The sequence below is a fragment of the Penicillium waksmanii genome, assembly GCF_028829765.1.
Source record: "Penicillium waksmanii strain IBT 27052 chromosome Unknown utg000008l:1.0-5622682.0:1.0-5626561.0, whole genome shotgun sequence".
Taxonomy (NCBI): Eukaryota; Fungi; Ascomycota; class Eurotiomycetes; order Eurotiales; family Aspergillaceae; genus Penicillium; species Penicillium waksmanii.
This window is the reverse complement of record NW_026643254.1, coordinates 4593712-4607940: the sequence shown is the minus strand read 5'-3', so window position 1 is coordinate 4607940 and position 14229 is coordinate 4593712. Positions and strand designations below refer to the sequence as shown.

The 14229-nt window shown below is 49.0% G+C and overlaps 6 protein-coding genes across 6 annotated transcripts; 3 read left to right on the top strand and 3 right to left on the bottom strand.

Moving 5' to 3' along the window:
* Positions 1–68: 68 nt before the first annotated feature.
* N7481_010083 (Zn(II)2Cys6 transcription factor) lies at positions 69–2349 on the bottom strand (the record flags this gene model as incomplete). Its single annotated transcript, XM_057269302.1, has 4 exons — positions 69–984; positions 1040–2031; positions 2085–2234; positions 2293–2349. The coding sequence occupies 4 exons, from the start codon at positions 2347–2349 to the stop codon at positions 69–71; spliced, it is 2115 nt and encodes a 704-aa protein (XP_057119979.1).
* A 1341-nt stretch (positions 2350–3690) lies between these two features.
* Positions 3691–6411, top strand: N7481_010082 (glycoside hydrolase family 92 protein; the record flags this gene model as incomplete). Its single annotated transcript, XM_057269301.1, has 6 exons — positions 3691–3841; positions 3899–3931; positions 3985–4094; positions 4145–4941; positions 5034–5717; positions 5787–6411. The coding sequence occupies 6 exons, from the start codon at positions 3691–3693 to the stop codon at positions 6409–6411; spliced, it is 2400 nt and encodes a 799-aa protein (XP_057119978.1).
* Positions 6412–6749: 338 nt separating this feature from the next.
* On the top strand, positions 6750–9128 carry N7481_010081 (uncharacterized protein; the record flags this gene model as incomplete). The annotated part of the gene is made up of 4 exons (XM_057269300.1): positions 6750–7028; positions 7090–7540; positions 7591–8270; positions 8334–9128. The coding sequence occupies 4 exons, from the start codon at positions 6750–6752 to the stop codon at positions 9126–9128; spliced, it is 2205 nt and encodes a 734-aa protein (XP_057119977.1).
* A 280-nt stretch (positions 9129–9408) lies between these two features.
* N7481_010080 (SDR family oxidoreductase) lies at positions 9409–10382 on the bottom strand (the record flags this gene model as incomplete). Its single annotated transcript, XM_057269299.1, has 4 exons — positions 9409–9492; positions 9548–9745; positions 9802–10176; positions 10248–10382. The coding sequence occupies 4 exons, from the start codon at positions 10380–10382 to the stop codon at positions 9409–9411; spliced, it is 792 nt and encodes a 263-aa protein (XP_057119976.1).
* Positions 10383–10949: 567 nt separating this feature from the next.
* Positions 10950–12682, bottom strand: N7481_010079 (uncharacterized protein; the record flags this gene model as incomplete). Its single annotated transcript, XM_057269298.1, has 4 exons — positions 10950–11612; positions 11670–11901; positions 11961–12474; positions 12538–12682. 4 exons carry the CDS (start codon positions 12680–12682, stop codon positions 10950–10952), a joined length of 1554 nt encoding a protein of 517 aa, XP_057119975.1.
* A 505-nt stretch (positions 12683–13187) lies between these two features.
* On the top strand, positions 13188–14118 carry N7481_010078 (L-xylulose reductase; the record flags this gene model as incomplete). The annotated part of the gene is made up of 3 exons (XM_057269297.1): positions 13188–13454; positions 13521–13775; positions 13831–14118. 3 exons carry the CDS (start codon positions 13188–13190, stop codon positions 14116–14118), a joined length of 810 nt encoding a protein of 269 aa, XP_057119974.1.
* Positions 14119–14229: the final 111 nt, after the last annotated feature.

Sequence of the window (14229 nt, the reverse complement as noted above, 5' to 3'; positions counted from 1 at the left end):
CAAGTATCGTCGGGAGTTTGCTGCATGTCCGTCTATCGGATGATACTTCTGAAAGGAAAAAAATTCTTTCATCGATTCCAGGACGCTTCCAACTTTGTAACAGCGTATTCCGTAGCCCAGCCAAGATCGGCCTCAACTCCCTGGAGGAGATTGATAATTATTTGATGCTCGTCAGCACCCTCGAGACACTGTCCAAGCGCAAACAGTACCGGAACCATGTGAACCCGTACATCACCCTGTGGGCGTCCCAACGCAATGCCGCAAGCTTCACGGGCGCGATATTCAACTTTTTTGGTGACCTCTCGATAGCCCTGCAAGCGATCAAATGCAGTACTAGGTGCACTAACAACGTCTGCAGGCTGGTTTATCAACAGGGCGATTCGACCGAAATGGTAATGCTGCATAGTGGCAGCACAGGTAGAAAGACTGTAGAAGACCTCAGGGAAGGGCAGCCTGATATTTTCAGATGGACGTGAGAAGTCTCTGGGGTGATCGATTCGCACACACGGACGAAAAGTCTCGGGTACACGCTCGAACCAAGTTTGAAACTCAAAGGAAAGATCAAGCCAAGTATTCGCGCTCTGATCAGCACTTCCTGCGGATTCCTGATTTCCGATTGGTCTATTAGATGGCGATCCAGTCCACTGTGCAATCTGCGACTGTTTTGATTCTGCTAGAAAGTTGATGACTTTGCAGACCAGCCAGCAGAGGCCGTTCGCTGCCTGGTCTTCTTGGGAGAGATTGATTGAGCCATATAAGCTGATCTGGAACTTTTCGTTTTCATCGATGGAAATTCCCGCAGCACGCCACACGGAGAGATTTGCCGGGTCAAAATGAGTCGGACATCGAGTGAAATAAGAGCCAAGATAGTCTTGACGAGCAAAGTTCCAAAAACAAGCACGAATGCCGTGGGTGAAGACTGTCAAGTTCAATTGATCTGTACTCATTAGAGTCTCAAAGACACCGCGAATACCAGTTAGGTGCCTAAGGGGAATATCAGCCTCGAGCTCCCGGACAGTACTGATTTCAGGATACTGACGTGGACCATTGATCACCATCTGCATCAAGAAGTTTATAAAATATCAATAAAGCTGCTGTTGCCAACATATCCTCGGTCTTCCGAAGAAAGTTGTTATTGGAGGGATCTTGTGCGCCTCCTTGCGAAACGGACACTTTTAGCCATCGGCTGACCATCTCGATAGGCGATTCCAAGACTGCTGAGCTGTGTGCGCTGTACCCAAAAGAAGAGGAGTTATTCATGTCTGAAGCCGCCATATAATGGTAGTTAGCAGCTTTCAGGAACCAGTCAGTCTCCGCAGCATTTGGATACATCTCAGTCGTAGCTGAGCTAGTGAACATGCCCCCTCCAGCCGTTAGTTTATTTCCTTTCACGCGGCCTAATTGTTTCGCAGCCAATGCGGCAATGGCATACTTCAGCGAGGGGGAGTTAATGGCTCTTATTGGCACGTAGACGGAGAAAAACTTTGTTGAATCAGAGAGATCCAACCAAGGGGCGATTATCTCTACGAAATGACGAGATAGGAATGCGAGTTCGTGCTCTGAGCCCGTCGTTAGTTCCGAGAAGATGTCTTGGAATTCGTCCTTCTCGCTCCGCTGCGCGACACTTTCTGATGACAAATATCTTTCATGTTGTGATTGACCAACAGAGGCCTTGTTGTATGTGGATTCAGAAGCCGGGGTGCGCCCCGTTGAAGCATTTGGCGATATCGAGTCCATAATTGGACTTTGAGAAGCGCCACCGGTGGTGGATTGATTGAGATGAGAAGCTGGAAAAGCACTTATATCATTAAGGATCTGGAATTGACCCTGTAAAGCACCCAGTTCAGCATGGAGCGAGGGGCCGACTTGAGCCGTTTGGGAGGTATGGCCTGGAATCGTCCTGGCTTCGTCTCTCTGAGAACTCAAGCCCGGCTGGGTCATCTCTGTGTCCGGAGGACCTCCCAATGGCCTAGCATGAGGATCCGATGGGACATTTACGTGTTGAGTTTGATTTTTGTGACCTTCAGAGCTCTGGTCCAGATGTCAGTTTTCTCTTTCGTGCAGATCGAAGTTATATGACCCACTTCGCCGAAATTCGCGTGCCTTTCTTGATAAGGAGCATAGCGGCGGCGTACTGATGCTCCTTGATCGATGAACTTTCGAGTCTGAACATACCCAGGGCATTTCACGCCAGCGGCTTCACATCTTTCACAATGCGGGCGAGTTTCATCACACTGGTGAGGTTAGAGAAAGCCACAGTCCAGCGCGGGTCAGAAGTGAGCAAGTACCAACCTTCAGATGCCTTTTCTTGCATCGCTCGCAAGCTTTGTTGGAGGGAACTCCGGGCATTATCGGATTTAACAGGAGTGTCGATTGTTGAGATCATCCACGATCCACAAGGGATCCTCTTCTTCAGGGCATGTCAATTGGGGACGATAGCGCACGGGGTAGATAGTGTGTACATGTATCACATGTACCACATTCCGTAGACCACCAAGGACAAAGCCGCGAGCATTCGAGTTTAAGGGGGTACCTAGTCCAGCTGAAGATGAAGGTGAAGGTGAAGATGAAGATGAAGTGAGGTGAAGATGGCCGATGTTGATTATGTCATTCGGCCCGATCTCGGCCAACCCTCGGAATAAAAATGTTTAAAATGCCGAGTGCATAGGAAGACTCCCCATCTATCCCATCTCTTTTACATAGTAGTACTCATACAGTCCGCTGATGGGAAATGAGAATTGAAACTCCATTCGGGGAATAGTAAAATATTTGCGTGATATTTAGTATCCAGGATCTTATACATCATACTAGGATACTACCTTAGTATGCGGATGGGAAGAGCTGGTGCTGTAGATAAGAGTCTAATATTTTCCCCTTCAGGTTATCTGCGTGTAAGACAAGAATCAATTGATTTTTTTTTAATATTGTTTCAAAGCTGCTGGTCTCTGCCAACTGCCATAAGAGTGTTTGTGTTTGTTGTTCTCTCCCCTTCCCGCGCCTCATCAACAATCACCACTCACCCACTCCCACTCACCCACCACTCCCACCTATTTACCCCTACTCAACAACTGCCCGTTTCAATTCCGACGTCGCGCGAAAAGGTTACATGAGGGCCCAGCACTTCCCACTACTTCCCCACTTTCATTTCGCGGGGCCTCATTCCCCGCAGCTCGGAGATACTGGGGGAGAGCTACAATTCGCCCAACTCGCCAGGGATCGGCACCTTGTCCAGGAACCCGGCGAGTGACCCCTTCTGCTATGAGCTCGCCCTAGCTCTTTTGGGCTTCTCTATCGCTCATCCCTGCGGCCGATACCGCTTTTCACTCGTCATGGCACGGAGAAAATCAAAATGCACGACGCACGTTGCAGGACGCGGTGTCGGTCACGGCTGCCCGCGCAGAGGTCACACGCGATGGGGCTGGGCAATGCACTCGATGTTACCTTCGCTCTTGCAATGGGTGGGCTGTTTGCTACATATCATCCCTGAGTCCTCATTTGAGGGGCAAACTGCCGAGATTTGTCCTCAAAGACAGTATGCGCGTTGCCGATCCACTCGCGAGGAATGCTAGTAAATAAGAGACCTTCGATCCTACGTGCACCACACGCTCAGTCTGGAATTTCGGTCTTTCTTTTCTCTCTCGCGAATCGACTTTGCGCTCTTGTAGCACATCCTTTTTCCTGCAGTTCGTCATGGGCCCACGACTGCTTCCCCGCGTCGAGGCATTTGGTGCTATCGCCGCGGTTTTGTATGGTTCCGTTGCTCTGAATACGCAGGTGACATTGGCGGACAACTTTGATCCACTGGACTATGTTGATCCTTTGATCGGGACAGCGAATGGAGGTATGCTTCGATAGGTGGCTCTGCTTCGATTAATATTTCAGCTAATGCCTGGCTCAGGCCATGTTTTCCCCGGCGCAACATTGCCCTTTGGTGAGTCGCTCAAACAGACATAATTGGAGAGCATGCTGCTCACAGAAAGATAGGCATGGCCAAGGCTGTGGCCGATACAATCGGCGAGAATCAGGCGGGCTTCGCCTTCGATACGACTGTCGTTTCTGGATTCTCACACATGCATGATTCGGGCACTGGCGGTGTATGCTTCCCTCCTCCCCCGTGAAAGGTTCTTTACATTAACAATATAAGTCACCATCTATGGGAAACTTCCCCATCTTTGCCCAGCCAGCGTGTCCGAACGATGATCTCAACCAATGCAAATGGCAGCTCAACGATAGAGCCTCAACTTGGAAGAGAGACTCGCCGAAGGCTCGCCCTGGATATTTTGGCATATCCCTCGACAACGGTGTTCATGCCGAAATGACAACAACCAATCGCTCGGCACTATATCGCTTCACCTTCGATGAGACTTCGGCCGACGCGTTGAGCCCTGTGATCTTGGTTGACTTGATCGATCTGCCACAGTCAAGAACCAGTGGTACCGCTGACGTGAACAGATCAACTGGCCGACTGACTGGCAATGGCACATTCAACCCCAGCTTTGGAATCGGAAGCTATGATCTTCATTTCTGTGTCGATTTCAAGGGTGCTGAGCTTCGTGATACCGGCGTCTGGACTAAGAATCGCGCAAATTTCAGCCGCGAGACCGTTACTCTCGCAGCTGATGGGACCAACACTCCAGAAACACTCTCCGCTGGTACATTTGCCCGATTCCATGCACCCAAGGACAACACTATTTTTGCTCGTGTCGGTGTCAGCTTTATCAACGTCAACCAAGCATGCGCAAATGCAGAGCGAGAGCAGCCTGATTTCGACTTCGAGGGAACGGTCTCTGCCGCTGAGGCTGCTTGGAGAAAGAAATTGGACGTTATTTCCGTTGATGCGGAGGGAGTTTCCGACGATTTGCAAAAGGTATTTTGGAGTGGAGCTTACCGCACCATGATCAGCCCTCAGGATTATACGGGCGAAAACCCCCCTGTGGAAGAGTGATGAGCCGTATTACGACAGTTATTACTGGTAAGAAATTTATCACGTAGATTGGTCGATCCAATCCTCCAGCTAACCTAAGACTATCCAGCATTTGGGACTCATATCGCAGTATCCACCCTCTGTTGACTTTGGTCGATCCTCTTTCACAGTCCCTGATGTTGCGAAGTCTGATTGATATCTACCGCAATGAAGGCTATCTACCTGACTGCCGCATGTCGCTCTGCAAGGGGTTCACCCAGGGCGGCTCTAATGCTGATGTTGTGGTGGCTGACGCTTACCTGAAAAAGATTCCAGGTATTGATTGGGATACTGCCTATGAGGCTGTGGTCAAGGATGCGGAGATCGAGCCGGCCAACTGGAATGTCGAAGGCCGCGGTGGCCTGCACAGCTGGAAGAGCCTTGGGTACATCCCGACCGACGATTATGACCCTGACGGAGTTGGAACGCACACTCGTAGTATCTCTCGCACAGTCGAGTACGCATACAATGATTTCTGTATTGCTGAGATGGCTCACGGCATGGGCCACAAGGAAGATTATGAGAAGTACCTTGGACGCTCCGGGAACTGGGTGAACATGTACAAAGCAGACCAAAAGTCCAGTATTCAGGGCGCCGACACCAACTTTACCGGCTTCTTGCAACCTCGCTACACAAACGGAACATGGGGATACCAGGATCCAATCTTTTGCAGTCCTTTGCTCAACTTCACCTCCTGCTATCTCAACCCTGACGGCCATGAGACGTACGAGGGAAGTGCTTGGCTCTATACTTTGTAGGTGACATCTTTGCATCATCAACGAGAGAAAAGGAAGGAAATCGCTAATTTTTTTTTCATTCGCAGCTATGCGCCTCATGACATGGGATCCCTTGTTCAGACTCTTGGCGGTGCTGAGGAATTCGCGAAGCGCCTAACTTACTTCCATGAATCTGGCCTTCTCTATGTGGGCGATGAGCAGGCATTCCTGCCAGTCTACCAGTTCCATTATGCCGGAAGACCCGGTCTGTCCGCCAAGTACAACCACTTCTACATTCCCTCACAATTCAACACCACTGTCGCTGGTATTGCGGGTAACGACGACAGTGGAGCGATGGGATCATATGTGGTCCTGAGCATGATGGGTCTCTGGCCAGTCCCAGGCCAGGACGTCTATCTGATTACGCCCCCGTACTTCAAGGAAGTGAGCATTCGCAACGGCATCACAGGCAAACTAGCAACCATTCGCAATGTCAACTTTGACCCCAGCTATAATTCCATCTATATTCAGAGCGCCAAGCTGAATGGCAAGGAATGGACGAAGAACTGGGTTACGCACGACTTCTGGACCGAAGGAGGAGTCCTGGAACTGACTTTGGGATCCGAAGAGAGTGGCTGGGGCACTCAGATGGAGGATCTTCCCCCCCTAGTATCAGCAACTATCATGCTTGAGCTTCACCTGAGAGCAAAACTCATTGGCTATGCTGGTTGATCAAGCAATGGTTATCAATGTTTATAGTGTGAAACCTTGTTCGATAGCCATAAACGAATATTACTACTAGTAGTATTAAATATCCGCAATTTGATTCCTGGTAGTACTCTAGTATCTTTGTATTCTTCTTCTGTCAAGTTGTTGTCTCAATTTGTCTTTTCCAAGGTTGCCTCTTGTTTCCATCGACCCTCCAAGTTGGACCATCCACTACTCTTCCCTCTTCCCTCTTCGTCTTTCACTTCCACTCCTTCACCCCACCGACTTCTTATTCCCCAGTGCTCTTCATCTTTCACTTACCCTATTTCAACTTGAACCAGGGCTGCAGCCTTTTCGTCCCAATGGCAGACCCTTTCATTGTGTCCTTCCAAAGGGTGTTCTGCCTAGAAAATGAGGTGTCGATCGGAGATCCTCCGGCGACCCTCAGCAACGACGTGAGTATTACTCCACACCCCCCACCGACCGTGGACCAGGATATGAGAGGAGATGTGGATATACAGGATACTGTCATGTCCTCACCAGAACCAGCCAGTCTCACTCGGCGGACTGGGTCGTATGATCCCAACCGCCGCGCAATTCCGGAGTTGTCCTGCAAAGAGTGTCGTCGAAGGAAATCAAAGGTGAAGATGCACCACCCTCATCTCTCATATTATTACATACACTGACTCTGATTCAATCAAGTGCGACCGTGAAACTCCCAAGTGCACGCTGTGCACGAGGAAGAACCGTACGTGCGAATACGGAGCTAAGAGTCGCCCTCTGACTCGTCGCTACGTGACGGAGTTGGAGAATGCACTTCTCAACCTTCAGCAACACCTGCCAGCTCCTGATGACTCGAACATTTGTTTAGACCTCAGTCTCTCTGAGTCGTGCGAGGTAACCAACCAAATACCCCTTCTCCATAGCTCGCGGATTACTGGCCCTGTCGGTATGACACGAACTCCACTGGCATCTGAAGTGAGAGAAGGTGCTAGAAAGAGATCGATTGGTCAAAACAACATGCCTCTTGAATCGTCCCCTTTGTCCGGCAACTGGGAATGGGATGAGCGAGCTGGCCGGCCAAACGGTAACAGATTCGTCGATGGTATGGCCAGTTTGACAAGTGATCCAAATGGCGGCGGCGGTTATCTTGGTAAGAAACTTCCATTTGTGCGACTTGATTGTCTACTAATTTACCACTAGGCGTTGCGTCTGGCGCTGCATTACTGCGGGTCACTGACCCAAACCCCAACGGACCAGAAGATCAGATCGCATCGGGTCAGAATATCGAGCCGTCAAGCATCCCAGCCTTGAGCATTCCCTATTCATCAGACTCTCTCGGTGAGCTGGAACCTTTCGTCAAACAGTACTTCGACGTCTTTCACAAATCCTATCCTATCGTTCACGAGGCCACTTTTCGAGCTCAGTTTATGCACGTCCTTCCGCGACCAAAATCAAAGGCCTGGGAGGTACTCCTGTTTGTAGTGGCTGCTGTGGGTGCTTTCACTGCATCGATGCAACCTTCACAGGAAGATGTGGGTCTTTTCGAGGCCGCGAAGGCACGCATGTCGTTTGACATGCTAGAGACTGGCAACATTCATCTCGTGCAAGCCTTGACTCTCATCTCGAACTACATGCAAAAGCGGAACAAGCCAAACTCGGGCTACCATTACATGGGTCTAGCTAGGCGTACTGCGATGGCCATCGGTCTCCACAAGGAGATACAATCGCCGGCAATGAATCTTTTCGAAAGGGAAATGCGGCGCCGAATCTGGCACTGTCTCTACATATTTGACGTCGGTGCCATCATCACTTTTTCACGACCACTCGACTTCCCTTCCAATGGCGTTGATGCGGAACTTCCAATGGATGTGCACGATACGGTGAGGCTTCTCTGATTACTTACCTATCCTAACCTTGTACTAAGTCCTTGCTCTTGATCAAAGGCCATCACACAGGGGACAAGGCAAACACCACATTTTGCCACAGAGACAACGATATATACACACATGCGAGCCCAGGTAACATTTCATATGGCAACAAGCGAGATATACTCGAAGATGATTTCCACGTATTTCCCGTCCGCATCGGAGCTGATAGAGGCGGATGACCGATTGATTTTACATTGGCTATCATCCCTGCCTCCTTATTTCCAAGAAGACACCACTCAATATGTGACTTTCAGGCTCTGCCATTCTATCTTGCGATGGCGATATCGAAACTTCCGAACCCTCATGTATCGCCCAATTCTTATCCGACGTGTAATTTCACGACGTGGTCAATTATCTACCAATGGCGAAGAAACCAACCGCTACGAGGACATTGCCATCGAGAGGTGCCTGCAGGCAGCGCGTGAGTCTGTGCAACTGATCTCGGCCTACTGGTCAAATGAGCATCAGAACACGATGGCTTGTTGGTACGGGCTGTACTTTCTGTTTCAGGCAGTACTTATTCCCATCTACTGCTTACGCAATGATCCGCAATGTGCAGCGGCCGACGAATGGCGCGAGCAGATTAGTCAAGCTATGCGAACAATCGAGTCAATGTCTCAGATCATTGAATCGGCCTCTCTCTTCCTGGAGAAAATTCGTTCAGTTTGTGGCCAATATCTGAATTACTCACTTGATGGATGGGGGGCTCCGACTGAGGAGTCTCCACAGACACAGATTGCTAACCTCTACCCACTGATGTGGCCAAGTCTTGATATCACACACATGGATGGCTTCGATACATCTCTGTAAGTGGTTTGTCACGCTTAATCCAGGCACCAATTAACCTATCCTACAGCCAAGCCTCAACAATCACCGATTTCATGAACCAAATTCCAGGTTTTGAATGATATATGGCCACGGAAAGGGACCTGCCGTGTCACCTGCTTAGTGAGAAGCATACAGACCTCGGGAGGGAGGCTCTGTACTTGTGAATAGAGCTCCAAACTCATACTACGCCCAAGAAATCGAGATGCCGTTTTCCAAGGTTATCCTTAGTATTTTGGGACCGATTAATTAGATATATCTACGTCTAAGGTAGTGTATATCCCCCGTCGATCACGATATTAGAACCCGTCATATATGATGAGGCATCGGATGCGCAAAAGACGTATGCCTGTGTTTTGTTTAGTAAAAGACCTTGAAATAACTATTTCTGGTATATTACTGACTCCTTTGAGCTCGTATGTCTGCGCCATGCGATTAGCAGGGATCATACTGAGCCATTTCTCCCGCCACTCAAGGGGGTGGATATCGAGGATATCGGTCGCGATGAAACCTGGTGAGATGCAATTCACGCGCGCAAAGTCCACCCACTCAACAGCAAGACATTTGGCAAGTTGAACGACACCGGCCTTGGAAGCGTTATACTAAGCAACCTGTTAGGTGGGACATTTCGGGATCAGATTCCTTAGAGATAACTCACGGCAGCTTGCTTTTGAGGAACATTGACTAGCGTTGCGCTCACGCTTGCTGTAAAAACAACATTTCCAAAACCTTGCTTCTTAAAGACACGAGCAGCTGCCTGTGCCGAGTAGAAGGCACCGTCAAGATTCACCTTCATAATGTCACTCCATTGGTCGGCGGTATAATCCTCAGCCGCAACGCAAGATGCAATGCCAGAGTTGGCAATCATGATATCGAGCTTGCCAAAGTCCTTGACAACCTGTTGCACAGCGGCCTCGATATTGGATTGGATAGTCACATCGGACTGATACGCAGCTGCCCTGACATTGTTGGTGGATGCGATCTCGGCAGCGGTCGCATCGGCCGTCTTGGACGAGTTATAGATTATAGCCACCTGGATCCAGTATTTTAGATATTAGAGGTCGAGGTGAAGGCAAAAGAGGTTGTTTCTCCAATACAACATACATTTGCGCCAGCCTCGGCCAGACCGCGAGAAACTTCGAGGCCTATTCCCCGGGCACCACCAGTGACGATGGCTACTTTACCGGAGAGGTCGAACGCCTTGGAGACGTGTTGGTTTTCAGGCTGGGCGAGGACCATTTTGTTGACACGCAGATGATCATTCAAATGAGACAAAAAACAAATTCATTTAAACCTTGAAGTGGTTATCTCATACTGCAGCGGACAACACTCACCCTTCCCCGCCGGACAGCGCACTCCGTCACGGACATCCATGTCCGACCCGCCATTACCGGTTTTTAGTTCAGTTTCAGTTTCAAATCTCCACTTTGATAGCAGGGTAATTGATGTTGCTGATCATCCTGGAGGTGGGCTGATCGCGGTGACAGCATCTTCCGGGGCTGGGTTGCCGAGGCAGTACCCCGGACTTTAACTAATGTGGGGTATAACTATGGTCTACATTAGATTCCCTGGATTCTTTCGACTATATTTATTCACCAAAGGATAGAGTATGGAGAGGAGATATCCACTTGGTCAAGTTTAAACAAGGGTTGAGACTATGTTCATCAAGGCTAGGTATTCGTCGCAGGTAAGATACTATTCAGAGAACTCGAAATTGTGAAATTATTTATGGCTAATAGCCAGTAGCTACAGCACAGCTAACTCATCACTTAAGCAAAAATTAGTCCTAGTAAAAGTAAATTCGAGCTATGCGACGTGTTCTGCATGCTCTGTACTAGACTTTTCCTTCCCATCGAAGTCATCCTGTTGATAAAAAGCTGAACTGCTCGTCGCAGCAGATGACCCATCGAAAACCTCCGCGATTTCCTCCAGGGAATGGCCTTTTGTTTCGGGAAACAAGAACCAAGTTACGACAAGCACAATAACGTCAAAGCAACAGTAAAAGATATAATAGTGCCAACCAATCTTATCCAACGCAATTGGATTGACAAAAGCGAGTACAATCAAGGAACCGTAGACACTCATCAGCTCCACAGTCAGTCCCTTACTGCGGATGGAATATGGAAATATCTCGGTCGGATAGCCCAATAACAGTGGTGTGTAGGCAATATCGTAGTGGAAGTAGAAGATAAAGACGAACGCAATCACCGTCTTGCCCAGAGCACCAGCGTTTGTAATATCAAACACGGCCGAGCATGCGGTCCAGATGATAAAGGAGACTAGCATGCCCGCTGCAGACCATAAGAACAAGGTTCGGCGTCCGAGTCGATCGACCAAAAGGGCTGCGCTACCGGCGATAATAAAATTAAACACTTGGAGAAGACCGTTTATCAGAGTCTGCGTGTCCGAGTCTTTGATGCCGACAGTATCTAGCACAAGCGTGAGATAGTAAGATACAACCGCAACACCCTGAATTATGTTAGTCTCTCCATTGGACACATGGTTCATGAGCTATAATCAACTTACATTCCACTGGGCAAACACGCCGATGCAAATAGCAATCAATGTACGTTTGCGATTTCCAGGAGTCTTGACGAGTGTCGACCATTTGGTCTCAGATGCCCGGCTCTCCATCTCAATTGTGCGTGCGATCTCGCTCATTTCGAATTGGACAAGAGGATGCGATGTATCCCCAGCAGTATGAAATCGTGCCAAAAGATCTTCAGCTTCCTTCTTTCTGCCCTTTGCGATGAGCCATCTAAATATGAGTCAGTTGAAGTAGCGTAGCCATTATTTCTCCCAACGGTCAATGAATACCTCGGAGACTCGGGTACAAAGGACCAGAATATGACTTGGACGAGAGGGAACCCAGCCTGGACAATTGAAGGCACTCTCCAACTCCAGTCTGACCCACTCATATGCTTTTGCGTACCATACGAAGCCCATGAAGCCAATATAGCTCCCAGGTAGTAAAAGGTCCAGAACGCACTTGTATATTTTCCTCGATGAGTTGGGTAGGCCAGCTCTGTGATGAGCATGGGCGATGGCTGTGTGACCAGCATAGAACCAACTCCCACCAGCACACGAGAAAACACAAACATGCCATACTGTACCGAAGCAGCTTGGATGATCGAGGCAACGACGATCACGATTGCGCCGGACAGTAGGGTCCAACGCCGTCCGATTCTATCTGACAGAATGCCAACTAAAGGTAATGAAATGACACTCCCGATGGACTGCGCAGCGTTGACAATACCGAGTATTGAACCAGATGGGTTACCGAAGTAGCGCTTCCACTCAGTAATCGATTGCAATCCGTTCATCAAAGACCCTAGTACAATTTGAATTTGTTAGTATTCTGTACAACACACAGAAAGAAAGGTCAAAGTCTTACCATCATATCCAGCGACCGCAGACGAAAGAAGAGGGACGAGTAGAATCAGATTGAGTTGCAAGAGATGTGGGACACGAAACCAGGGGTGATAATGTTGGGGCAAGACAGAGGCCAAGGCCGCGCCGACAATATCCTGATCTCTCATCGTTGTCCGAAGTTGTAAGAGGATGTGGAAATTCTCATCGGAGATGCACATCCATGACCTGGCGGCTCAGAAGTAATATATCCACCGCCAGTAAACCTAATATCCTAACAAAGAACTGGCAAGAAGTGACGGGATCGCATCGCATGTTTCTTGGACCCACTCGGACCCCACGCTTCTCCCCGTGGGGTTGCTACATCACGGTTGCTGGTTTGCGGAGGAGGAAACGGAGATCCACTTCCGCCGACGGAGAGGGCTGTCCGAGAGTTTGGGCGATATCACCGGTTAACAAGAAATGCCATGGCATGAAGAGTGTACTTTGGGACCGAAGAGCGGCTTTGCAGGTGGCATCGGCTCGTGAGTGGGACAGCTAGCAACATAATGCGGATACCAAGGTCCTTTGCCTTGAAAATATATGAGGTCGCAGGTCCTTCAATTGATCTTTGAACAGAAAGCAAGCGCTCAACTCGTCGCATATCTCTTCCCTCATACTCGAGGAACGCAGAAAATGGGTTCCCAAAGTATTCGTCGTCAAAATCCGGTGCTCCCGGATAGTATTTTCCAAATGTTCCGACTAGATGAGAAGGTCGTCATCATCACTGGCGGTGCTGGTGGAATTGGATACCAGGTCGCTCGTGGCCTAGCAGAGGCTGGGGCCAACATAGCTCTCTGGTACCACGGTTCTTCTCATGCCGATAAGTTGGCCTCTGAGTTGGAAAAGGACTTCGGAATAAAGGCGAAGGCGTATAAGTGTTCAGTGCAGAACTTTGAAGATGTATAAAAATCCTTGCGCTCGAAGAAAAAAATGAAATCCAGTTGAAATTAACGTGTGATTGAGTAGGTTCAATCAGCAACCAACGCTGTGGTGCGCGACTTCGGCCGACTCGATATTATGATCGCAAATGCTGGGATTCCCTCAAAGGCAGGCGCATTGGATGATAAATTAGAAGATTGGCAACGGGTGGTAGATGTTGACTTTTCCGGCGCATACTATTGTGCTCGTGTTGCTGGAGAGATCTTCCGTCGACAGGGACATGGGAATCTTATTTTCACTGCCTCCATGTCTGGTCATGCAGCGAACGTTCCTCAACAGCAGGTAAACCAGATCATCTCCCTGATATAGTCCACGAAGATGCTCTGACAACTTTTAGGCCTGTTACAATGCTTGCAAGGCAGGTGTCATCCACCTGGCGAAATCATTGGCCGTAGAGTGGGCCGCTTTCGCCCGTGTCAATTCTGTCAGTCCTGGCTACATCGACACACCTATCAGCAAAGATTGCCCCTTTGAGATGAAGGAGGAATGGTATAATCTTACTCCTTTGAAGCGGGATGCTGATCCTCGCGAGCTCAAGGGAGTATATCTTTACCTCTCCAGTGATGCGAGCACCTACACAACGGGCTGCGATATAATTGTAGACGGCGGATATACCTGTCGTTAGATCAACTAAACCAATACTATCAGGACATTATTCAATCCCAACTAGATGCATGACGAACTTTGAATGGAACTTGTAATAAAGACTTGTCCTTGTCTAGTGGGCCCTTTCTAT